The sequence below is a fragment of the Theileria equi genome, chromosome 1, assembly GCF_000342415.1.
Source record: "Theileria equi strain WA chromosome 1, complete sequence".
Classification (NCBI taxonomy): Eukaryota; Apicomplexa; class Aconoidasida; order Piroplasmida; family Theileriidae; genus Theileria; species Theileria equi.
The window spans coordinates 2,696,157-2,718,909 of record NC_021366.1 but is presented as its reverse complement, the minus strand read 5'-3'; the positions used below and the strand labels follow the sequence as shown (position 1 = coordinate 2,718,909).

Below are 22,753 nucleotides of genomic sequence, written 5' to 3'. Positions count from 1 at the left end.
AAAAATGTCGACTGAATGCCCAGAGGAGAAAATTCTTTCCAAAGGGAGAATTTTCTCTTCCTCCCCATGCGTCCCGGGTGTGTAAGTTCTTCTCTCAGAAATGTCTATCGGTGTGAAAGGATGAAGCTGCTGGCTGTCTTGTACATTATCGTGGCTTTCAGGCCTGCAACGTTTGGCGACGGCAAGGGCAGGCTCAAGAAAGGCGGCTCTACACATTCCTCGCTATCGACTTTTAAGCTGCCAGAGGAAAGACCAGAGTCAAAAGATCCCCCAAAGTACTTTGCAATCGACATTGACGGTACGCTGCTTGCCAAGAACAAGGAGGGGTGGGAGCGGAACATCGAGGCTTTTGCCAAGGCCAGGGAGATGGGCTACACGCCGTTCCTATGCACTGGAAACTCCTTTGGCAGGTCCATGTCGAAGCTCGGCCAGGAGTTTATCGAAAGGACGGGCTACAAGGGCTACCCTGGAGTCTATCTGCACGGGATACAAATATACGATAGTGACGGAAATCGACTCAAACCAAAGTATAACGTACCAACATTTTTACTCTGGATAAAATCGGCAATTTTGGTGGATATCATAGGTCGGTTTATCTGCAGTACGTTCATGGGAAAGTGGCTGAGTAACAGCGTGTGTAGCATCAATAAAGCTACCGGGATTAAAGATCTCATGAAGCCTCTTGGTGTTCCTCCAGAGCAGTGCGGGTTCATTGGAAATGACTGGAATGATATCCAAGCCATGGACTTTTGCGATATCTCGTTTGCAGTTGGAAATGCGCCAGACTATGTCAAGAAGCATGCAAAGGTCGTCCTAGACAAAACCTGTGACGAGGGAGCAGTTGCAGAGGCCTTGAAAATAGTCTATGGGTTACAAATCCCATAGTTGTATAATAGTTTTGTTTTTCGTAAATGGATAGGTAAAGGATGATCAGTCAAGAATGTGTATAGAACTGTTTATATGGAGTTACTGGTGAAATTTGCCAAGGTATGTCTAGGTAGTTGGAGATGTAGGAATATGAATGGGATGGTTCCACTGCTATAATGGGACGTTTTTGGGTCATAAAATGCTACTGGAAGTAGGTTCTCAATGCTAGTAGGTAATGATAGAGGGTGCTAAGTAGGGGTAGATTTCAAAATGAGGAACTCGATTCTACTGGGACCCCTTTAACTGGAAAGCTTATAGCGGCGATTAACCGTAATGGCTATTGTTTTTGGACTCATCCTACCATCCTTAATGATGTCCTTTTGATCTGTGGAGTCCCTACAGTGATCTATTTTTCTTCTTGCCAAAAGATACACACAGGCCCATTTTTGCTTGCATGGTTGGAGTGGTCACACATTCGCTACGCTCATATAGTCGCTCATGCTCACTACTCCGTAGTTCGCATTATGCTTCGCATTCTTTCACCCAAAGACGGATGGGTTCACTAGGGTCGCATCACGGTGTGCTCGTGCCATTCCAAACATTTTCTAAAATGGCGACTGGTGAACGTCATTCTTCTGTAGATAACATTCCATTATGTAAGACTAATGCAGGTCCATTCGATGGTCAAGAAGACTGGGAAACGCGCCTGAACGAAGAATTCAACGCTCTCATCCGCTATGTCGAAGATAATAAGCAAAATAACACCGAATGGTTTACTATCGATTGTAATGATAACGGAACAAGGTAATTTTGCCCCTATTTTGACCGAAATTTGCTCTTAGCTGGTTCGGGGAGTGCTGGCACGTCCATAACATGAAGACCTACAAGTTTAAGCTCGAACTAGAGGTTTGTCTTTGTATTAATGTGCTCTTTTATGGCAAGAATTGCTTCTAGAGTCCAAAGAAATGCCCAGGATGTCTCTCCAGATGAGTGACGGCAGTCACTGAGATCTCGGTCGCTCTCTCTAGCGGCTTAACGATCTTTTTTCGGCCACCTGGTTACTCTGTTGAACTTTCAGGGGCTATATTTGGAGGCTTAAAGCTCTTTTATTTGCCCATTCTTGCCATCACTATACATCTCATGTTCATTCATTGTTCACACAATTTTGTAGATTCCCGCATCGTACCCAAATGCTCCGTTTGACATCATAATTCCTGCCCTGGAGGGGAAAACGGCAAAAATGTACCGCGGTGGAAGAATCTGTCTGGACGCCCATTTCTTGCCCATTTGGCAAAAGAATGTTCCAAAGTATGGTATCGCACATGGACTTGCGCTTGGTCTAGCGCCTTGGCTCGCATGCGAAGTTCCTCATTTGGTAAATCTCGGCGTTTTAGAGTCGTAGTATAACGCGAATCTTACGGTCCGAGTGAGTATAATGTGAGTTATGGAATGGTGAACATGTAATTAATGGAGCGTAGCGGAATGAACGATCGACCTAATGGAATAATGATGAGATGGCGACTGCAAGTATTGAGCATGGCAATACCATGACAACAGGTTGTATTCTCTGGATGATATCCGAGAGAATAAAGGTGAAAATGTACAACTTTTTACAATCTCCACAAATTTAGACTGGTATTTTACATTTTAGTTTAGCACTGGTATACCGGCCCATCTTTTATACTTTCTATTGAAATTTGGCCAAATCCCTTGTCATAAGGGTGCTGTTATGCATTACAAGTTGTGAATGGAGAGAATGAAACGTGGACTTAATCCTCCATATTATAATTCCAGTGATACAATGTATAATGTACATTATACTAATTAGCGATTGAAAAATGCTTGTTAAATTCATCTATGCTCCCTTTAAGCTTTGGCAGAGTGCGGTCTTTATTCGTTTCCAGGTAGTGCTCAACCCTGCGCATGCGTTTGCTATATTCATGTAAAATAGGACAAAGTTTGCGATATTTTATAGTCTGTAGAGAGTTGGCAAGTGCCTCAAAAAGTGTTACCGATCGGTCCTCCTTTTCTGGATCATAATTGCCTACTTTTGTAAGATGAATGAAACGCAGTTGGCAAATATCCTCTACATCTTTGGCGTTTATAAAATTCTCATTCTGAACAATTGTAGACTCACATAATCTGTTTAATGCGCTAAAATCTGTGCATACTTCTGGATTATCGGTATCCAACAAACTGTAGTAAACAAACCATGTCGTCCAGTGGCAAAAGGTGGAATCAGAACTTGTATTCATCAGCATCACAAGATCTCTCTGGTTAAATGCGCCATTTTTCAGACTGTCGAGAATAAACGGTAAAAACAACATGTGAATATTTGCATTGAGTTTGTCGTTGCTCTGTAAAACATCCAAACATTGATGCAAATCTTTCATTTCAACGTGGTCCAAAACTTGTGTAAGTAGTTGCATTGCTTCAGGATGTGTGTCTCTGTCGCAAATGTACTCGTGAACTGTCAGTGAATGTAGCTTTTTTGCGAGTTCATCAATGAGAGCGTCCCTCAATGTAATCTTCTGGTTATCATAAAATTCCTCATTCCTTCCAAATAGCGTAACAAGTTTTATTGCACTTTCAATTGATACATTCGTAAAACCATCTAGAGAGAGCAATAGGCATAACTTTTCAAAACCTTCCAAAAGGTTAAACCTTACAGCGAGACTCTGTATGTAAAGAGCAGCACTGACCAAGTGTGTAATGTGTGCCCTTTGTGGTCCCAGAGTCGTATTTATTGTTTCATAATACGGATAGTAACATTTGTAGAATGTTTGTAGCGTTGAACTTAGATCTTTGCAGTTTTTTTGCAATTTGATCCTTTCCATATAGTCTTGTTTAAAATTCTTTACAAGCTCAGCTGACGTTTGTTTTGCAAAAATCAAAAGCTTTGACAAGATTTTGCTCGAGAGTACTGCGTCCTGTAACGAGTATTGTGGATACCTCTTGGCCATCACATCAAAGAGGATAAACATAAAGTGAAGTTGTTCCAGTGTCATTTCCGGTAACTTTGCGATTAGCTGGCGATTATATGTACCTATAGCCCTGATAAAATTGCTATCGTGCACCTTGTACCATTTGCTATATCTGTCCATATAAATGGTGTATGGACATAGCGAGAGCAAAAGTTGATCAACCGAAGATGTTCCCGTATGCTAAACAATGGTGTGTTGGGTGTAAATAGTATATAGTTGTGGAGTAAAGGTATGTAAGTAGATGAGAAGCAAGTGGTGGTATGGATGAATGGCAAATGAGTAGTGTACAAGGATGGCATCCTTCATTCGGGAGTAAAGGTCCAGAGAAGAGTATATGCATAGTCGATATGGTAGTTTCTTTAAAGACTCTATAGGATATCCGTGTATAACCAAGGATCTCCTTTAGAACGATTATAAAGTTTCCATCCCGCAAACCAAGGCAAGGCAGAAGTTGTAAGAATGGAGACTAGGATGTAAATAAGGATCTTTACAGAGACTCATTAGATCTGTCTAACCCATGGTTCACTACCATTAAAGCGTTGGTAGATCCAGTAAGCAAACCCAGTAAGACCAGTAGGTGTAACAGTACCCGCAGCGACATATCCAACTATAGTAGCAGTAGTAAGTTCACCAATAAGAGGCTTATGTTCAGGAGGAAGTTCTTCAGTAGTAGTACCTTCAGCACCATTATTACCAGTAGGTACTTGAGGTCCGGCATCTTCCTCATCCTCTAGGTCGTTTTCTTCCTCCTGTGGTTGTTCATCTTGCTTAGACTCTTGTTCTCCATAACGTAGTTCTGATTGTAATAGATTATCAGCCTTATGACAATCTTGCAAGTCAGCACAACCACCAGCCTCTCTTAGTGATTCTTTGAGCTGAGTCCACTGATCACATTGAAGATCTCCAAAATTACTAGGTGTTATACTACCAAACTCAGTAACTTTTACCCACTCTTCATTTCCATTAGTACCATCACCATCTTTCTGGTACCATCCGGTAACACCATTTTGATGTCCATCTTCAATGTATATTAATAATGGGTTATTCTTTTGACAGTAGAAAGCATAAACAGCCTTTACACCATCCATAGGAAAGAGGAAGTTTGAGGACCTTATACGTCTTCTGTTACTATAAATAGAACCAGATTCATCGTCCTCATTGTAGTACTTAATAGCTGCAAGCCTAGGACCAGTATTAATGGTATGTTTGAAGTACTCAGTCATTTTATTGTCATTTACAGTGATATCCTTTTTGGCAACAGAAATTTTACCTCTACCTTTATGTTCGCCACAACAGTAGTTTCCATCACTGACATATTGATCAGAGTAACTTTTGGTAAGATCAATGGTAACCGCTCGGTGATGTTCACAGATGAGTTCGTCAAGTTTCTGCTCGAGTTCCTCATCAGAGAGCCGGAATTTGGAATTTCTATTAATTGAAGGACTCCATTGATCATCACCGGTATTTTTATAATAGACAGCTTTATCTGTGTCAGTTGTGACTACTTCAACTAGGAGAGCCTTCTCAGGCTTCTCCTTATCATTCTTCCAGGAATAAATATTCAAGGTAGGCCCATATTCTTTATACGGAGGAATAACAGTAGGTTGACCCTTATAAGTAAGTCTAGATATTCTTTTACCACTGTCTATTTTATATCCTACTCGGACGTATATTCCATTAGCTCCAGCTGGAATATCAGGTTGTTTGGATTTTATTATAGATGCGCTCTTTAAACATGTAGACTTTGAGTTACCAAGATGGAATTGTTGGAGGTTTTCTGGTTGAGTCAATTCAATGGGAATGGCTAGGTTGTGTTGGCAATTTTGATGATCTAACGCCTGTTGTTCATTCAGACCATCCACTTGGTCAGAGCCCCAAGTATTGCTGTTCACAAGTTTGCCATAGTACTCAGGTTTTCCACGATTATTATGTATAACTCGGAGGAGTATTGGGTTAGTAGGAGCTCCATCCCAGTAGTATACGTAAACCTCCGTAACATTTTGAATCTTAGTGTCTGATAACCCTGTTACCCCTATCTGACCGCCATTTTTTAATGTTCTATCTAGAGTAAATATTCTTCCATTGGGATTCCGAAGTTTATGAATATATTTGGTAAAGTTAGTGACATCAGGGATGGCCTTCCTTTCTGCGTAAAATTCTCCATACTTCTTAGTGCATTTACATTCTCCGCTACACTTTCCGTTTATATCTAGCTGTAACTCTCCAACACTCATCCTCCATTATTATAGAGTATGCTCCTTCAAAACTCTGAGATCCATGAGTAGTCTCAATGCGACCAAAGGGAGCAGACCAGTACCTTAGTTACTCCCTACTCATCCATTAATTCATCCTCACTCACAAGTAGCTCACCATCAGAGAGAGCATCCACAGAACAAGATGAGCAACTATCAACACAGTCTTCAGTAGTACAGTATGGATAATCTACTGGGGTATAAGGGGTCCCTCTGTAATCTATTCTTCCTATATTTATAGAGATACAGAGGCTCCCTGAGAGTCGCTCATGCTCATTCACCTTACGGTGAACTCGCTAGTCCTCCGCTTTGCTACGGACATATAGCCACCATCTTATCCACCATAAATCATGCATTCCCATTACACTCGGAATATAAAGATGCAAAACTCACCTCAAGAACGTTGATTGTGTTCTTCTGCAGCTCTGCAAGCTTTATCTTTCCTTGTAACACCTTCAAAGACAAAATGCATACATTTTGCACGCTTGGAAGACCCTCCTGGACACTTTTTATCAACTTGCATTGTGTATCCAATCTCTTGTATTTCTTTGAGCATAACGAGTGCGCAAATGATAGTGTGTCCTCGTGAATCTTGAGGGCCAAACTGGCCGACTTGACCAGTCCAAGATTTTCGGCAAGTTTATTAGCTATTCTTACAGCCACTCTCTTCATTTTTCCCGTATATTCCCCCGTATTTTTGTTTAAATGATGTCTATGGTTGTGTTAATGGTTTGTAGATGGTGCCTTTATGCTTTAGAAATGTCATTAATTCCCTTGCAGCAAACGTTTGTCCCCTTGAACCATTTACTTATGCTCTAAGGTTCAGTACAATGACCAGACTTGGAAGGAAAGTCTCGTCCCTCGGGAGAAATTCCAAATTCCCAGACGGCTGCCAAGTTTACTTACAACTCAAAACCACCCATTCAAGACTCTGTACCTCGCATTACAAGTCTCCAATGACTAGTGTAAACCATTCACCTGATGGCAAATTCGTGTATCTCTCGTGTGTGTCCCTAGCTTCTCTTCTTCGTGACTCTCTCAACGTCAAATGTGTAGGCCTGTTTTCCTCTTGGGTATGGCAGCATCCTCTTGATTGTTATATACTCGATCCCCTTGTACTTTTGGATAAACTTGACGTGTCCCATCTTGTTTGGGTCGTCTCTAATCCCCGCCACGTTGTTTGGGAAGGGCGGAAGAGTTACGTTGACATTTGGGGGATAAGGCTGGAGCAATCGGTAGGTTCCAGACGCAGTTTGGCCAAGTCTGTACTCCCTGGGCGACGTCTTCTTGTTTGGCAGGCGCTTTCTGTTGGCCAAAATGTCGCCGGGAACGACCTGCCTGTAAAGAGAAGATTCCGGGTCTTTTATCGAGTAGTGAGTACTTTCAATGTGTTTCTTTTTGGCCCAGTGCCTTATCCAACGACGACTCGGCGTGAAAGGGTTAAAAAACATTTTATGATGAAACGACGCCCTGTGTGATGCACTCGCGGGTCGCTGGATGGCCAATAGAAGACTTTTGTGAATGGAGTCTAGATAAATGCGAATATATAACCGAGATTAGCAGTATATGGGCGGATTTGTGAATGGAACGCAGCAGAATAAACGAGGAGAGTCTCGGGAGACAGGGGTACCTAGAATTATGGGCAGATGTATAGGAGTAGATGTACCTGGAAGAGTGGCTGGCGAGGAAAATTCCGCGCTCTTAGACTGGCAAATAGGTTGTAGTAACTGGATCTCTACGGATAGTATAATGAAGTTGAATCTCGTGTGCAAGACTTGTGTATGTTAGGGCAACTTTAAGGAATCTCCAGGTGGAGGAGGAATGACCTACCGACGTCAAAGACTAGGGAGTTTGTCACTATGGAATGAGTGTAGCGAATGGGCGACCAACGGGAGCTTAAAGAAGAGTGATGGAGACTCTATTAGCCTAGTGAGTAGAGAAGAAATGGCGAGTACACGGAGTATAGGAGCCTGTTTGTCTCTGCAGATACAAGAATAATGGAGTCCAGAAGGAATCTTTAGAGTGTCCATAATGACAGTATGTTCCATACTGCCAAACAGTGGGCTAGTCTTGTGAGGGAGGATGAATGGATGAGGAGCTAAGAGACTACTCATGGATCTCAGAGTTTTGAAGAAGCATGCTCTCTGAACATGGAGGATGAGTGGAGATGTCTTATATCTTGAGCTGAAGCAAAAATGTGGTACTAATTATAGGTGTAACTGCAAAACACAACCTAAGACTATCGAAACTATTCGAGTGCCTAATAGTCCCACAAAAGGATTTACTAAGTGTACTCACAGGATTTCAGGGGGAAAATCATTTAATTTAAAGGACGTAAAGTATGATAGTGTTACTAACAAACCAAGTGGACCAATACCAGGAGTCATTGAAGTAACGGTATACTATGATAGTGATTCAAAACCTTACATTATTGAGCTCCATAAGGAATCCAAAAACAAAGAATACTATGTCAATACTAAACCCTCAAACGAAGATTATAGTAACGATATTTGGACTCAAGATTATACCATTTCCACTTACAAAGATCTCATAAATATACTAGAAGAACTGAGCTGTAAATTTGCCAACTCCGTAGTGCTGGATACCTTCAAGGATAAATCTAGAAGTAATTGTAAATCTAGAAAGGTTGGATTAAAGGGTACCTTTTTTGGAGCTGACCAGGATTTCTATGAGTTCAAACAACATTCTCAACATGGAAAATCTTTCAAGGTACCTTACTTGAAATATAATGATAGGGAGCTTCCCATAACTTTTACTAGCAAAGGAATCCAAGAGATAACAAGTATCTACTGGAAACATAATTTCGGAAGACCTCTTGTTATAAAGGTAGTTGATGAGGATGGAGACACAGAATACTATTTTAACAGTGACGGAGGAACTTGGGAAAAGAAGGATGCAAAAGATGTTAAAGAACTCAAGAACACAGTGGTTGAACATAACTGTAGACGCAACAAAGTCACAATCATTGATCTTTCCAGAAAAAATGAGGAATACTGCTGTACTAAAGATTGTGAGAATAAGAGAATAAAGGTTATAAAATCATCAGATGCATATAAAGGGTTTTCCATATACGAACACTCCTCAAAGGATGGGTTCCCATTCAATATAGACAAGATAGTAAGTAAGAATGAGAAGCAAAAGGGTATTAAATATCCTATTAGAGATGTTTATACTGTTACAGTTTATTATGCCACACCTTGTGAAAGTGAACCAATTTTTATGGATATTAAATATGCATATGATGAACTTTTGGATAATAAGTGGTACAAGCGTATCACTAAAAATGGCTGGGATGATAAACTAAGCATTCCAGATACATATGCTGAGATTAACGAGGAACTGCGAAATAATTTTAAGACAGTAGCTACCTTGCTAACAAGTGACTGTAGTCCTAACAGCCTTCCTAGAGATGGTGCTATTCCTAGAAAAGAACCAGAACCTAAAACGTTTTCTTCCCCAGAAAAGGTGTTTGAAGATCTAAAGATACAAGCTATAAGTAGTGAATTTCCTATTCCAAAAGGACCTAAGGAGCAGGATGCTGAAGACAGGCAACTTAAAGGATTACAGTCTCCTAAGAAACTAAATGAACTGCGGGGAAATCCCAAAACAACTTCTATAACTCCTGATAAACTAGCTCCAATAGTAAAGAAAGTTCTAGAGGAAAATATAAAGGCTAAAGGAGCTACTCCTTCCCAACTTGCATTTTTGAAAGCCGTTTCACCTGGTGTCACCATAGACATAAAGGAGAACACTGATGGAACGGACTATTCTAAGACCTATAACTATGGAGGACTCGGTGATAAAGATGTTAAGCTGACCAAGAAAGAAGATCCTCCTGGTTCTGGCTTCTTTAAATTCACACATAAACCACAAAGTGGAGTAGGATCTTTCAAGGTTGAAAAGGTAAATTTTGGAAAGGATGGTAAGAGTTCCCCACCTAATCAGTTACAATTTGACAAAGGTGATAATATTAAACATCTTGTAGTATGGTATTGGGGTCAAGATAGTAGTTTAAACACTCCTCTTTTGGTAGAAGTGAAGAAGGATGATGGAACTTTTATTTATAGCGCGAATAAAGGTCCTAGTTGGCAACCATTTAATATAAGACCCCCTCTAATTCCCACTATTCAACTCCAAGACGAACCCCTTGAGAAGGTCTTAGATGACCTCAACTGTTCACTCAACCAAGCTGTTACCATGGATATTTCTTATGATAAAAACGGGCCATATTGTTGTGATAATGGTCATAATAAGGTTCAAGTTAGTTCTGAAAATATCACAATAAGTTCTAAGTCTCTGGTAGGAGGTGGTAAAAAATTTATAGACTACCATACTCACTCCATTACCAATAATGGAGCTCAACTTGCAAAGATTAAATGCTATGAACGTAGCAATCATGATCCAAGGAAAAGAATATCATTTCTAGGATTACCTTTCCCCATCCAAGATCCGATTAGTATTACTGTCTTCTATTGCCAAAATAAACCAGTACTCATTTATTTACCAAATAAAAGTCCGGGAAAACAGTGGTTTAAAAAACCTGATAATAGTAGTATTAATAGTTATGATGAACAGTGGAAAGAAGTAAATGAGCTCACAGGTCTAACACCTGATAGTGCTAATAGAAACTGTAACAATTGGAACCAAGTTAAGAATATACTAAATAAGTTTGGATGTAACACTGGAACGTGCTCCAATAATCCTGGATCTCAATTTTCTAATAGTCACACAGGAGTGAACTTTCAGGCTCAAGTACCACCTCCACCAGAAGTAACCATAGATCTCTCACAAAACCAAAAGGCAGATGAAAATCCCGCTGAATATAAATACAATGGTAAGGAGATTAAAGTCAAAAGATCTAATGAGCCACGTGGATCTGACTTCTTCAAGTACATACATATTCTTGAGACTGGAGGACCGGGATTCACGCTAAAGGAAATCCAGGGTGATGATGGCAATCCTACTAATGGGATTCCTATGAATATTAGTGTCTTATCAGTTTCTGCCTATTACTGGCAGCATAAGACAGATAGTGCTCTCTTGGTAGAGATTAAAATTGATGATGGTAATACAAAATACTATAGAAACAACCGAAATGGTAAATGGACACTTCATAGTATTGAAGACTCTAAAAAAGGACTTACTAAAGAGGAGTTAGACTTGCTCAATTGTGAGATTAATGACGCAGTTATAATTGATGTTGGAAAACGGAGTAATTATGATGCTTGTAATGAACGAGATAATAGACCAAATTATAAGCATACTAACGACAAGATCCTTGCCTTCAAAGATGTTGATTCATCAAAAAATTTACTGAGCTACCAAGTCTACACTCACAAACTGAGGACTATTGGTATATTTACACAACGATTCCACATAACAGCTTTTAAAGATTCTCATAGAGGGAATCTAAGTGGATTACCCACACCAATCCTAGATGTAAAAGAGGTTAAGGTTTACATGTGTGGTGATAGACCCTTATTGGTCTACATAGATTCTAAAGACACTGAGATTTCTGTCAGAAAGTGGTATAAATATGAATCTGAGATGAAGTGGACGTGGGCGGTATATCTATCGTCGCATACTCCAAAGTCTTCCGGTGCCTATAACGACGTTCTTAAAGTACTAGACGGATTGAATAGTATATGCGCACCTCCTTCTGTAACCATTGATATTGAAAAAAAGAAAGGTCGATATAGAGATCCTAATTCCTCTAGGAGAGTAATGATATGGATTGAAAAGACCGAATGCCTAAGCAAAAAAGGAGGCTCTCCATCACATTATACTAGGTACGATCACCAAGTTGTTGGCAGAGAAGATAGTTATTTTACACTTTCTGGGCTTGTATATGGAGGTAGTGGCATTACTCTGAAAGGAGGAGATACTCCTATGGAGAATGTCACTTCAGTCTCTGTCTACTATTGGCATCATCTTCCTAATGGGAGGCCTTTACTCTTAAAGATTGAGCAAGCTAAACATAAGAGTTATCCGTCTGGACCAAAGACTGTTACTTGGTACAAAAATACTGGTATAGATGATGGAAACTTGAATTGGGGGCCTACCTCTGTAGATACAGCTAATATTGAGACTAAGCTTGACCACCAAAACTGCAAACTCAACAATGCAGTGGTAATAGATGTTAGTATTAGGGATAAGACTTATGATGCCTGTGATAGGAAGGATTTGGACACTCATAGTGAGACTAAAATGACAGTTTCTGAAGATGCTTCTAACCCTAGTCTTGGAGGGTACAAGGTTTATATCCACAAGCTCAAAGATGGTTCACATGGACAGAAGTTTCATGTGGTTGGATTCAAGAATGATTCCAGTTCAATAACACTACCCGGAATTGGGCCAACTACTGACAGACCCATTCTTGATGTGAGCGAAGTGAGAGTCTACTTTTGCCAGCAAGAACCTAAAAAGCCATTACTAATATACTACCATATCTCTAATGGAGGATCACCTGAACATCACTTGTACAAAAACACTAGTAAAGGTACTGAAAGTAATTTTGGTGAATGGGAAAATGCAGGGTTACTTAACACTGATGGACCAGAAAAGCACAAAGAAATCCTCGATGTACTCAATACCCTTGATAGCAAATGTAGAGTTGCTACTCAAGGTACTACTTCTAAACTTACTGAAATTCTTACTATTCCTGCTAGTATAGCTGGATACTTTTTTGCTGGAACTGCAGGATCCGCTGCAACATTCTTTGGAGGATGGAAACTTTATAACCGCTATAAAGGAGACCCTTGGGTTAGACAGATTTAATGAGTATCTATGGAGATACTCTAGAGATACTCTCCAGTAGGGAGACTAGGGAATCTATACTGAGTAGTTGTTAATGGAGTACTACCAGAAAAATCCTACACTTCCTGATACTGCTAATCTCACTCCATTCATTCTATGAAAAAAGAGGCCGCATGCATCATGAATTTAGAGAATTAAGTCTATTGGTCTACCTGCTTCTAAGCCAGTGGAGACCTTTCAAGAGCTACTAGAAACTGCTCCAGGGTCTTGATGACCTCGTCACCATCCTCTTGTTCCTTTGCAATGTCAAGGATGAGTTCACTAACGTCAGACTTTATCAATGCACGGGTTTGAAAGTGGCCTAAAAAGTATCCAAGTGCCTTTTCAATGGCCTGAGAACTCTCCTTTTCCTCAGTCTTTTCAAGTTCCTTAATGTCATTGGTGATTTCCTCGACCTTTTTCTGAATCTTCTCGAGTATCTTTTCGAACTTTTCTTTTGACTCTGGTACAGTTATGGCATCTACCTTTGCCTTGGATTCTTCGTACAACTTTCTGGCACCCATTTCAACAGCCTTGGACTTGGCAAGCCACTCGTCAAATCTGCCGTCTTTACTGGCCTCATAGTCTTCTTTCCTATCCTCTATGGGCTTCTTCTTTTCTTCACTTATCTTTTTCTCCAACTTAGTTCTAGCTTCTTCTCTTTTCTCTTTAAACTCCTTTTCCTTCTCTTCTAGAGTTTGAGGTACTTTGGGTCCATCCTGTGCAGCTTTCCCCTTTTGCTCGGCTCCTTCATCCTCTGTTTTCTTTTGAAGCTCCTCTTGTTTTTGTAGTTGTTCCTGTTCTTCCTTTTTCTTTTTCTCCAGCAATTCTTCATAGTACGGATCCAGAAACGGATTCTTTCCCATTTGTGTCGTTTGCCATTTTCGAAGAGCTTCCGATCGCCTCTTCTCCAAGGAGATGAATTCGTGAGGTAGTATTCCCAGCCACTCATTATAGGATTCCGGAGGTTCTTTATCGGTTGGAGTTTTCTTGGTCGGACTTTTTTCTACTGGACTAGCTTTTTTCTCGGAGGGATTATGCGGTGGAAGCGGTGGCCAGGCCATACAAAGGCCTAGTAGAGTTGCGAGTATGATGAGTTTCATGTTTTACTGAAATGTGGAGCCCCTACAGATCCTGCATGCAGTTTATTTTCCTCCTCGTCTGTATCGCTGAAATTTTCTACGGACTATTTAATGGGTAAATATGCAAAATGGGAAACTGGCTGTATATGGATCTGACGAGTACTGAACATGCCACGTGTCCCATTCCGTCTCGGTAAGAGAAAATGTAACACAAAAAATGAAAAAATAAAAGCGCCATACTGGGCGCGCATCTAGTCAAAATCTTCATCCCAGTTGAGGAAACTAATATATCTTCTTCTTGGAGGATTATCGGTAAACTCACAGTAATCGGTATCATCATCAATCCGAATATCATCTTCATCCTCCTCTTCGTCTTCATCATCAAAAACCTCCAACACTCGCGCTCTCTTGGCCTTGCGCGGAGCCCCGGGTCTCCTTGATGGCTTTGTAACCAGAGACTCGGAACGATGTAGAGGGGGTCTGCCAACGTGGGACTCCCTTCTGGAAGTCAAAATCTCCTTCCTTGTAGCCATTGGACCTCGCTTCTCAGCTCTTGAAAGTTCAAGCTGTGCAGCTCTCTTGGAGAGACCATGACGAACAGCCTCTGTGGTTGAAACCTGTCTTGCATAAACGTCATAGGCATTGGAACTGTGTATAATTGGTTTTTCCCTGGGTACAACGTTACAACTTTCCTTCCATCCATCGTTTTGGCTCCTTAAAAATACAGACCATCCACGTAGCAGAGCCACTTCGACATTGTTGCCAAAGTCCTCATAGGCTGTCTCAATAGCGCAAGTGTAGAGCTCGGGGTCGATAACAGTGTCTTTGGACCTTTTAACACCTTGCATTAAACCTGTTAGCTGATTTAAAAATTCATTATTGCCCTTGGGGTTAACAGCGGACTGACCAGGAGATTTTAAAATTGAAAGCGCAAGCTCGTCATCGACAGAGTAAGATGCATTAAACTCCCTGGTTATCCTCCAACGTCCCACAGCCAAGAGCTGCAAACGCTTCACCCATTCTTCAGTCTTTTCCAAATTCCTCAATACTTGAACCTCTCCCGGAACTAGAGATGAATCAAATGCAGGTGGCTTTTCCATATTGCATGTAAATAGGTGAGAATGATCCTCCTTTTCGACACCTTCATTCTCTTGCTCATTTGCAGTGTCTGGGTCCTTGGAGCGAGTATTTTTGGCGGAAAGCGACTCCAGAGAGGGTGTGCTGATGGCTTCTGCACCGGGGGATACGAGCCTAGTCATGCCTGAGCGAGGAAATACCTTCCCTCCGCACTTGGAGCATGAAGCAAGCTTTGGTACCCGAATGTTTGTTGGAATTGTTGGCATTTTATTGCTCTCTGGGTCAAATGTGTCTAGAGCAATCCAGAGACTAATTACAGGAAAACAGCCGAAAAGACGCCTAGTAAGAGAAAACGGGCACCTCACTAGATCCGAACAAACCTCTGAAGTCACATCAGTTGTGGTAAGTTCCCTAATTGCTGCCTTTTGACTGCGAGTATAAGATACTGTTTCCGTCTTATTATTATCTGTTGGCTCTTCGCGTTGTTCCGCAATTTGCTTGGCACCTGAGCGCAAACTCCATAAACCTGCACATAGAGCAGCGTAATTTAACTCTGGGTGTAAAAACGGAATAAGTCTACACAAGTCTTGCAAAACATCAACGCTTCTGCTAAAGGGGAACATTACAAGAGCATACTTTGGTTTAAAAAGCCAATTGTAACCAGCCTTGGGGGGGCCTCTGGAACCCACTGGGTCCGCCAAGAAGCTCAAATTTCTAGGGACAACCCATAGTGAACTTGGGAATTGGATACTGTAACCATCATGTGGTCCATCAAAATGCGCTTGAATGTCATAATTGAGTTTGTAACCCTTGAGTTTATCCACATCCAATATTCTGTCCCTCTTGTCATGCAAACAGTGCACGCGTATGCGCAACCCCCTCCTTTTAATGCATTTACCTTCAAATACACGCAATGTGTGACCATCACATGCGCATGTTAGCTGAGTTTCGTACTCTTGTCCAGAATCTTCCCGCTCAAACAAAGTTTCATCGCTAGGAGACTTTACCGCGGCAATGAGTGAATGATCTTCATCATAAAAAATACCAGTAACTACAACATCCACACAATCCCCCGATTCCATCAAGCTCAAACACGAACCAATGTATAAATCAGTGTCTAAATCAATAGGTCTTGGCATTAGCCTCCAATAGCCCTTTTCTAGCCTCATTACAGGCACATTTGGGGGAACAAAGTTACGCAAAATATACATGCGCTCCTTGTGATCTGATTGTATATTCATCATAACCTGACCAGCTGCAATGGAAGCAACTGTGGCTTCACGCCATGCCATTGGAGCACCGTGTTTGAGAGGTGCAACTTGGACGCGAGTCCCTTCCAAGAGTACCTGAGGCAAAAGCAGTGTCTTTGGCCATATCTCTTCAATTCCTTCAAAAGGCTCAATCTTTTCAAATTGTAGGTGTATATTACGCTTGTCAGACTTCTCTAGTGGTATACTTAAAGTTTCAGAGTGTGAAACTAGATTGCGATCAATGGTTCCACACACAAATCGCGGGAAATGAGCTTCACCACCCGGTTTATACATGGAAGACAGCGAGTCCAGCACGGCAAGACGCTGTTTTTGGTGCTTTATTCCAGATATATAATGTGTCGCATATTTGGATTTTTGGGTTGGTGCCCAAGAGTCAAAGTGATCACTCCTAGACCCTTTAACTCTGTCATGTGCTCTAATTTTATCAACTCTTCCTCTATCATCATAGCGTCCCCTATCATCGGTTTGGCTGAGGGCCCTAGTGATTATACCCTCTTGCTTACTTGTCAATACACCCCTTATAATTGACATTTCTGGGTGGTTGTAGAGGGCCTTTAGTTGATTTACATGTCTTTGCAGGTAGCTTAAGTTGATAAAGGCTAAAAGACGGCCATAGGGCGTCAAGCCGCCATAGAAGCTCTTTGGCTGCAAGAGCTGAACTAGAAACTTTTCCAGTGATGTCAGTGTTGTAATATCAGAAGACGCATAGAGCGTTTCGTGTACACTGGACAAGTTGCTAATTTTAAAATCTAAATCATTTTGTGTACTATTCACATAGGAAGAAACAGGGAACTCGCAATAATCATAGCGTTCCAATGATATGCTGCTGTGAAATAAATCTGTGATCTCATCACACGAAGACAAAATGTCAGATGTTCCATTGTGTTCATCTGTCGGTAAAATGCAGGTCGATTTACCACCATCTGGTAGAGGCTCTGGTGGCAGCCACTCGAAAAGATTTAAATCAGGAGATGGTCCATTAAAATCTGCAAACTTGTCCACATTAAAAGACCTTACAATTTCTTCCATATTGGCCATGTCCTCAGAGAAGAGTCTCTTGAGCATGGAGATGGTTTCCTCGGAATTTTGAAAGAGGGAATTGTAGTAGGATTCCCGCGCACTAGTTTGTGAATCCAAAGTCTCTTGGGAACCACCAGGTGTAACTTCACCCAGCGTAAGGTCGCTCGGTGTTGCATCCCCCAATATACTATCCTTGGTGGCATCCTGGTCTACATGGAGATTGTCCGAGGGACCCTGGCTGTTTCCGTGCATGGAGCGAGTACCTTGTGGATCTTTGCCGTCCTCATCGGCGTTGTCCGAAATATGTGCCGAGTGGGCAGTCTGTCCATCTTCCGAGTGACTCTTTAATCTAGTACCAGGCATGGACTTGCCGCCACTCTTTTGAAAAATCAACCGATTCACATGTTCCTTCTCGCTCGGTTGATCTTGACCATTGTGTTGGACATCCATGCTGTCATCTATACATTTTCATGAATGGCTAAAGGAGTATGTAGATACGGGCCAATCTAGTCTGTGCATGCAACGGTGTAGACACATCCCCGGTAAACTTGGGACATACCCATTCTACTTGTACAAGCAAGGCAGTCTGAATAGGGTGTCTACGACTAGTACTCATTCTTGTTGTGTGTACATGCATAGTGTGTCTTGTTGGACTTACCTAAACCCTTGAATTCGACGGTTTTGTAGTGCATATGTGGGGAAGAAAATCTAAACTATAAACAGCAATCAATGGCGGATCTCATGGTAGCTTTCCAGTTTGTGTGCATAACAGGAGGGAGCTTTTACATGTCCAGTGAGCTTGCCGCGGTCCTCTCGTGTGTGCACCAGATACGAGTGCCAGTCCAGCAAACTGCTTGTCTATCCCCAAGTGTATCCTTAAAACGTGTATCCACGGAGCAAAGGTCCAGGGCGCAGACGGCGACCGTAGAATAAACGATTTGCAAAATGTATGGTCTAGACAGTGTTTGTGTTCGAGAGAAGTCCTAAGACAGAGTATCTAGACCTTTGCTTGTTCCACTAAGTGTGTTTGTACATCTTAGCCAGTTGCATCCGCCGTATCGAGGAAATTTCCGCCCTGGCGAGGAATATTCCTTGCTGTTGAAAAATATTCTGCTGCAGTGAAAAATCTTCTGACGCGATAAAAGGCGTCGAGAAACGGTAAAGTAATGATAAAATCTGAAAAATTGTGATAAATAACGAGAAATGCACAATGACGTGGCGTGCGCGAAAAGTCGGAATTTATAAAAAGCCAGAATCGCTACATATGGCTAGGAATTGAATATAATACAATAAAAGCGTATAATCTATGGAATAATTCACTCGTAAAGGTAAATGAATAAAACTGAGATTAACTCACAGTTAAATGGCCCGTTATCACATTTGACACTACAATTCATGAGGTACAGCCAAGGGCCAATTTCTTCATTCCTTCGGATACACGCGAAACCCGCAGAGGACAGGATAAACGTCCCGATTCCAGCCAGTGACCCGGTAATTTTCAAAATGTGTCGAGGAAATGCCGACTTTCCACTCCACCACCATTCCCTCTCGGCCATTCCCAGGCCTCCCAGCTCCGATCCCTTGGCACACCTGCTCCTCACTTTGTCTGAAATGGCTGGAATAAAGGCGAGGCTAAAGCAATCGCCCGGCTATTTGACCGAACGCAAGCTGTCTGGGACCAAAAGTGTCACCATCTCCGCCAAAGCCGTCGCTGCTGTGTGCTGTTATTGGAGAGTGTTTGCGGAGAAGATGTAGCATAAAGTTCGTCCGAAGGCCCAGGGAGTCGCAGAGGTCACATCAAGGGTAAAGTTCCGGGAAACACACCGCTCCGGCGACAACCCCTTTGTATTTCAGCGTCGTACACGTGTCTCGCTCTGGCTGGAGAACGAGCTCAGATAAGTCTGCCGGATTTCTGGAAGACGCTCCTCTTCCCTCGTTCCTGCGCTCACATGGATCCCCCAGAGGCTCTCTTGGTGTATACACGGAAACTTTGAGGCTGTACACTGCGGAAGAGACTTATGGATAGCGGAAAAGTGACGACAATTTGGGAACGAACGAGAGGTCACAGGAGGCAAATCGGATGCTCATCCTCTATGCGTCGCCACTCACAGACTCTGGTGCTGAGTAGAGGATCCAAGTTGATGGTAGAGGTATTCATACTACTACTGGAATGTTCCGAGGCGGTGGCCTCATTTCCGTCTACACCACCCCCCTCGTTCCTCCTGTGGGCGAAATGTGCAATCAGTACCAAAGTATCACAATTTTACTCCCAAGCAGTAAAATGGATCAAGTAGAGGTAGATATAGACGACAAGGCCGACGCTGTCGGCTACAACGACGAGGTAATGCTGGAAGGTGACCCTCAAGGCCACCCAGCAGAGAGTAGCGTCGCAATGGATGAAGTTACAGATGCTAAGGATGTTGAAAAGGCGGTAAAGGAAGAAAATGACGATGAAATGATCGAAAACTCCAGGAAAAGAAGGGCCGGGAAGAGCTACCAGCCAAATTTCAAGATACCAAAGCATCGCGACTTCAATAGGCTCAGAGAAAACCGTGACAGGTACGCCCCTGGACCGTACACCAGGCCAAGCTACTACGGAGGTCGGAATCAGGATATGCCCAGGTTCAGAGGCACTGATTTTGATGAAATGAAAAGCGCCGAAAAGAAAATCATCACCTTGTTGGATTCCTTTTCAACTGCCAAGGAGGACATCATACAGTTGGCTGAAGTACTCTCTCAACTCCCCGCTAGCCAAAACAAGTCGGTGATCTCAGCGCTTATGGATTGCGTCGAGTCATTTCCAATCAAGACTGCCGCATACGCAAGCGTCGTTGGATTGCTCAGGATAAAGGGTAGAAGTGACCTTGTAGAAGCAGTCACTCAACAGGCAATCTACAACTTTAGTCACAATCTATCGTCTGGAAACCGTACAAATTGCATTTTGCTCCTGAGGTTTTTAATTGGCCTTCACTGCTCAAATGTTGTGGGCAGTCATGTTTTTGATGTACTATCAGCTCTACTAAAATTTGGAGAAGAGCTGGTATCCCAGGAGTATGAAACTGGCAAAGAATACACCAAGTTCACCATTACAATGGATAATATTTTCTACATTGTCATGGCAAGTATTCCGTGGTTTAGTAGAGATGTTTTTGCTTCAAGCACCGACTCCATAAAGCTTATATGTAACAAGCTCTTTGAGTATTGCGACAGGAGGAATGCTATTGTGGCAACCCTGGAAAGTGATGGAAAGTGGGAGACTGGCATAGACTTGGCTGTGACTACAAAGTCTAATCCATATGCCCATAAATTTTGCTCCACTGATTTACTGGAGAATACGTATGCTGATCGTTTCTCTACCGGGGTTGAAGGAATAAAATCGCTTCTAGAGGTTTGTTGTTTCTCTGTGCCTTCATGACTATTTAGAATGACTGGGTTTCGAGCACAACTTATCGTTTTTACCAGAGCAAGGGAATCGTGGAGCTCTTGAGTTCTCCAGTGGAAGAGAGTGCTGAAGAAAACAAGGTTACTATCGATACCCTCAACATCTTACTGCAATTGGACCCAAAAACCTTGAAGATGTTCAGACCAATACCATCCAAACCATTTCCCTTTTCAGTTGACTTGGATCCCTCCGAGTGTCTAACAAAACATGATCAATGGTATGTTTCTCTTTTCATTTTCATAAACATCTAGGTTGCTGGAGGAACACGCTTCGAACATTATCCAGATATTCCATGACGACTCATCTCAGTGTGCGACCCAATTGTTTAACATTCCATTGAACCAAAGATATAAGGAGTATGCAATTGTGGACATGTTAATCAATATGGGTTTACCTAGCAGGTACAAGCATTATTATTCGCTCTTTGGGGTAATGGTTGTTCATAATCTCTGTGGGATGGAGGAGAGAATTGAGGGAATATTCACAAACTTCTTTTCACAATTACTTGCTGGGATAAACTCTGTGAATTTGGCAGTTGTAAATACCATTATTATAATCGCATCATACTGGTTTAGTTTGGAATTTTGCAAAATCCGTAAACCTGAAAACTCTGAAGTAAAACTGGACAAGGAAGTTCTAAAGGAAAAAAACAGCAAGCTCTTTAAGCTAGTTTTCAGACCTCCTGGTCCCTGTGTGCATAATTACAATGCCAGAGTTTTGGACAAGGTATCACGACTTGTATATATGGACAGGTTGGTTACCTACTCACCAAAGGAACTACAGGCTGAGATTGAATTGTCAATCGCACCTCCAATAGATACCACTTTCAAGGACAAACCATTAGAACACAAGGTCTTTTTGAACTTGCTTCACTTTAACAAACTCAACCCTGAAGAAAATGAGTTGAGAAATGGAAGGATCATTGGTTTTATAAATAACTATACGAATAGGACACCATTGAAGGAACTTCCCACGCATTTGTTTTCTGAAAATCGCACACATGATGTAGAAATGGATGATGCACTAGAGCCAGCTGCACCTGCATCCAATGAAAAACCTTGGACAAAAGATGAGCTCGTTTTGATCTTTTGGGAGACACTAATTGCCTTTGGAAGTAAGTCTCTTACACATTTGTTGAGACTCTACGAGCTCCATGCACAAATTTTAAAGGTGTTTGAATCCCAAGACCAAGATTTGCCCTTTGAGGAAACGACATCTTGTAAAGTAATGCTTCATACATTTAATCTCCTCAAGAGAGATGGTAAAAGACTTGAGCTATCCTTTGAATTCTTCATTCGCAAGAATGTTTTCTCCTGTATTGACGTCCTAAAGTTTCTTTTCTTGGTTCTGCCAAACGATGATATTGTTTGCAATGCCTTCTTTTTCATTCTTCATACTCTCTTTACTGATATCAAGCACCGTTTGGAAACATTTAGGGAGAGCTTTAAGGTTGCATCCCGCGATTTGGCCGGAACCGTCGCCATGGAAGCAAAGAAGCAGGAACTTGACAGTGCGGAATCAGACTATTATAATCTTGTTGCTCTTGTAGTCAAGCTAGTGGATGATAAAATGAAGCATGCTACTCCATGCTTGAATTTCATACTAATCAATGTCCTCAAGAGGGTCCTATTTTGCTTTGCTCTTAGTGACACTATATTCCCTCGAATCTTTTTAGAACATCCAAATGTACATGACTCTATAAAGACTCTCTTGTATCAATTTTCAATCTCAAACTACTTTTAATTTTTCCCCTTTTTACATGCATGTTTCTATTTTCACACCATTTGTTGTTTTGTGTGTATATAAGGATTATTCACCGTATAAGTATGGATAAGTTTTGATGGCTACTCTCTGACGGTGAGCCAGTTGTGAGGGAGGATGAATGTATGGATGAGTAGGGAGTAGTTAAGAGAATGTGCTCCCTTTGGTCGCATTGAGACTT

The 22,753-nt window shown here is 41.7% G+C and overlaps 10 protein-coding genes across 10 annotated transcripts; 4 read left to right on the top strand and 6 right to left on the bottom strand.

The window, feature by feature from the left end:
• Positions 1 to 120: 120 nt before the first annotated feature.
• BEWA_030090 (haloacid dehalogenase-like hydrolase family member protein) lies at positions 121 to 885 on the top strand (the record flags this gene model as incomplete). The annotated part of the gene is made up of 1 exon (XM_004829766.1): positions 121 to 885. The coding sequence occupies one exon, from the start codon at positions 121 to 123 to the stop codon at positions 883 to 885; it is 765 nt and encodes a 254-aa protein (XP_004829823.1).
• Positions 886 to 1,458: 573 nt separating this feature from the next.
• On the top strand, positions 1,459 to 2,477 carry BEWA_030080 (hypothetical protein). The gene is made up of 3 exons (XM_004829765.1): positions 1,459 to 1,671; positions 1,710 to 1,773; positions 2,039 to 2,477. The coding sequence occupies exons 1-3, from the start codon at positions 1,478 to 1,480 to the stop codon at positions 2,267 to 2,269; spliced, it is 489 nt and encodes a 162-aa protein (XP_004829822.1). The 5' UTR covers positions 1,459 to 1,477; the 3' UTR covers positions 2,270 to 2,477.
• A 210-nt stretch (positions 2,478 to 2,687) lies between these two features.
• On the bottom strand, positions 2,688 to 3,971 carry BEWA_030070 (hypothetical protein; the record flags this gene model as incomplete). The annotated part of the gene is made up of 1 exon (XM_004829764.1): positions 2,688 to 3,971. The coding sequence occupies one exon, from the start codon at positions 3,969 to 3,971 to the stop codon at positions 2,688 to 2,690; it is 1,284 nt and encodes a 427-aa protein (XP_004829821.1).
• Positions 3,972 to 4,351: 380 nt separating this feature from the next.
• BEWA_030060 (hypothetical protein) lies at positions 4,352 to 6,085 on the bottom strand (the record flags this gene model as incomplete). The annotated part of the gene is made up of 1 exon (XM_004829763.1): positions 4,352 to 6,085. The coding sequence occupies one exon, from the start codon at positions 6,083 to 6,085 to the stop codon at positions 4,352 to 4,354; it is 1,734 nt and encodes a 577-aa protein (XP_004829820.1).
• A 366-nt stretch (positions 6,086 to 6,451) lies between these two features.
• On the bottom strand, positions 6,452 to 6,775 carry BEWA_030050 (hypothetical protein; the record flags this gene model as incomplete). Its single annotated transcript, XM_004829762.1, has 1 exon — positions 6,452 to 6,775. One exon carries the CDS (start codon positions 6,773 to 6,775, stop codon positions 6,452 to 6,454), a length of 324 nt encoding a protein of 107 aa, XP_004829819.1.
• Positions 6,776 to 7,116: 341 nt separating this feature from the next.
• On the bottom strand, positions 7,117 to 7,554 carry BEWA_030040 (hypothetical protein; the record flags this gene model as incomplete). Its single annotated transcript, XM_004829761.1, has 1 exon — positions 7,117 to 7,554. One exon carries the CDS (start codon positions 7,552 to 7,554, stop codon positions 7,117 to 7,119), a length of 438 nt encoding a protein of 145 aa, XP_004829818.1.
• Positions 7,555 to 8,260: 706 nt separating this feature from the next.
• Positions 8,261 to 12,901, top strand: BEWA_030030 (hypothetical protein; the record flags this gene model as incomplete). Its single annotated transcript, XM_004829760.1, has 1 exon — positions 8,261 to 12,901. One exon carries the CDS (start codon positions 8,261 to 8,263, stop codon positions 12,899 to 12,901), a length of 4,641 nt encoding a protein of 1,546 aa, XP_004829817.1.
• Positions 12,902 to 13,098: 197 nt separating this feature from the next.
• Positions 13,099 to 14,022, bottom strand: BEWA_030020 (signal peptide-containing protein; the record flags this gene model as incomplete). Its single annotated transcript, XM_004829759.1, has 1 exon — positions 13,099 to 14,022. The coding sequence occupies one exon, from the start codon at positions 14,020 to 14,022 to the stop codon at positions 13,099 to 13,101; it is 924 nt and encodes a 307-aa protein (XP_004829816.1).
• Positions 14,023 to 14,252: 230 nt separating this feature from the next.
• BEWA_030010 (hypothetical protein) lies at positions 14,253 to 17,819 on the bottom strand (the record flags this gene model as incomplete). The annotated part of the gene is made up of 1 exon (XM_004829758.1): positions 14,253 to 17,819. The coding sequence occupies one exon, from the start codon at positions 17,817 to 17,819 to the stop codon at positions 14,253 to 14,255; it is 3,567 nt and encodes a 1,188-aa protein (XP_004829815.1).
• Positions 17,820 to 19,650: 1,831 nt separating this feature from the next.
• BEWA_030000 (hypothetical protein) lies at positions 19,651 to 22,567 on the top strand (the record flags this gene model as incomplete). The annotated part of the gene is made up of 3 exons (XM_004829757.1): positions 19,651 to 20,757; positions 20,793 to 21,028; positions 21,063 to 22,567. 3 exons carry the CDS (start codon positions 19,651 to 19,653, stop codon positions 22,552 to 22,554), a joined length of 2,835 nt encoding a protein of 944 aa, XP_004829814.1. The 3' UTR covers positions 22,555 to 22,567.
• Positions 22,568 to 22,753: the final 186 nt, after the last annotated feature.

What these genes read in the sequence shown, in the direction of transcription:
- BEWA_030080 (XM_004829765.1), top strand. Translation starts at nt 1,478, where the DNA reads ATGGCGACTGGTGAACGTCATTCTTCTGTAGATAACATTCCATTATGT. An exon ending in TGTAATGATAACGGAACAAG is followed by an intron (nt 1,672 to 1,709) that starts GTAATTTTGCCC and finishes ATTTGCTCTTAG; the next exon opens with CTGGTTCGGGGAGTGCTGGC. An exon ending in AGTTTAAGCTCGAACTAGAG is followed by an intron (nt 1,774 to 2,038) that starts GTTTGTCTTTGT and finishes ACAATTTTGTAG; the next exon opens with ATTCCCGCATCGTACCCAAA.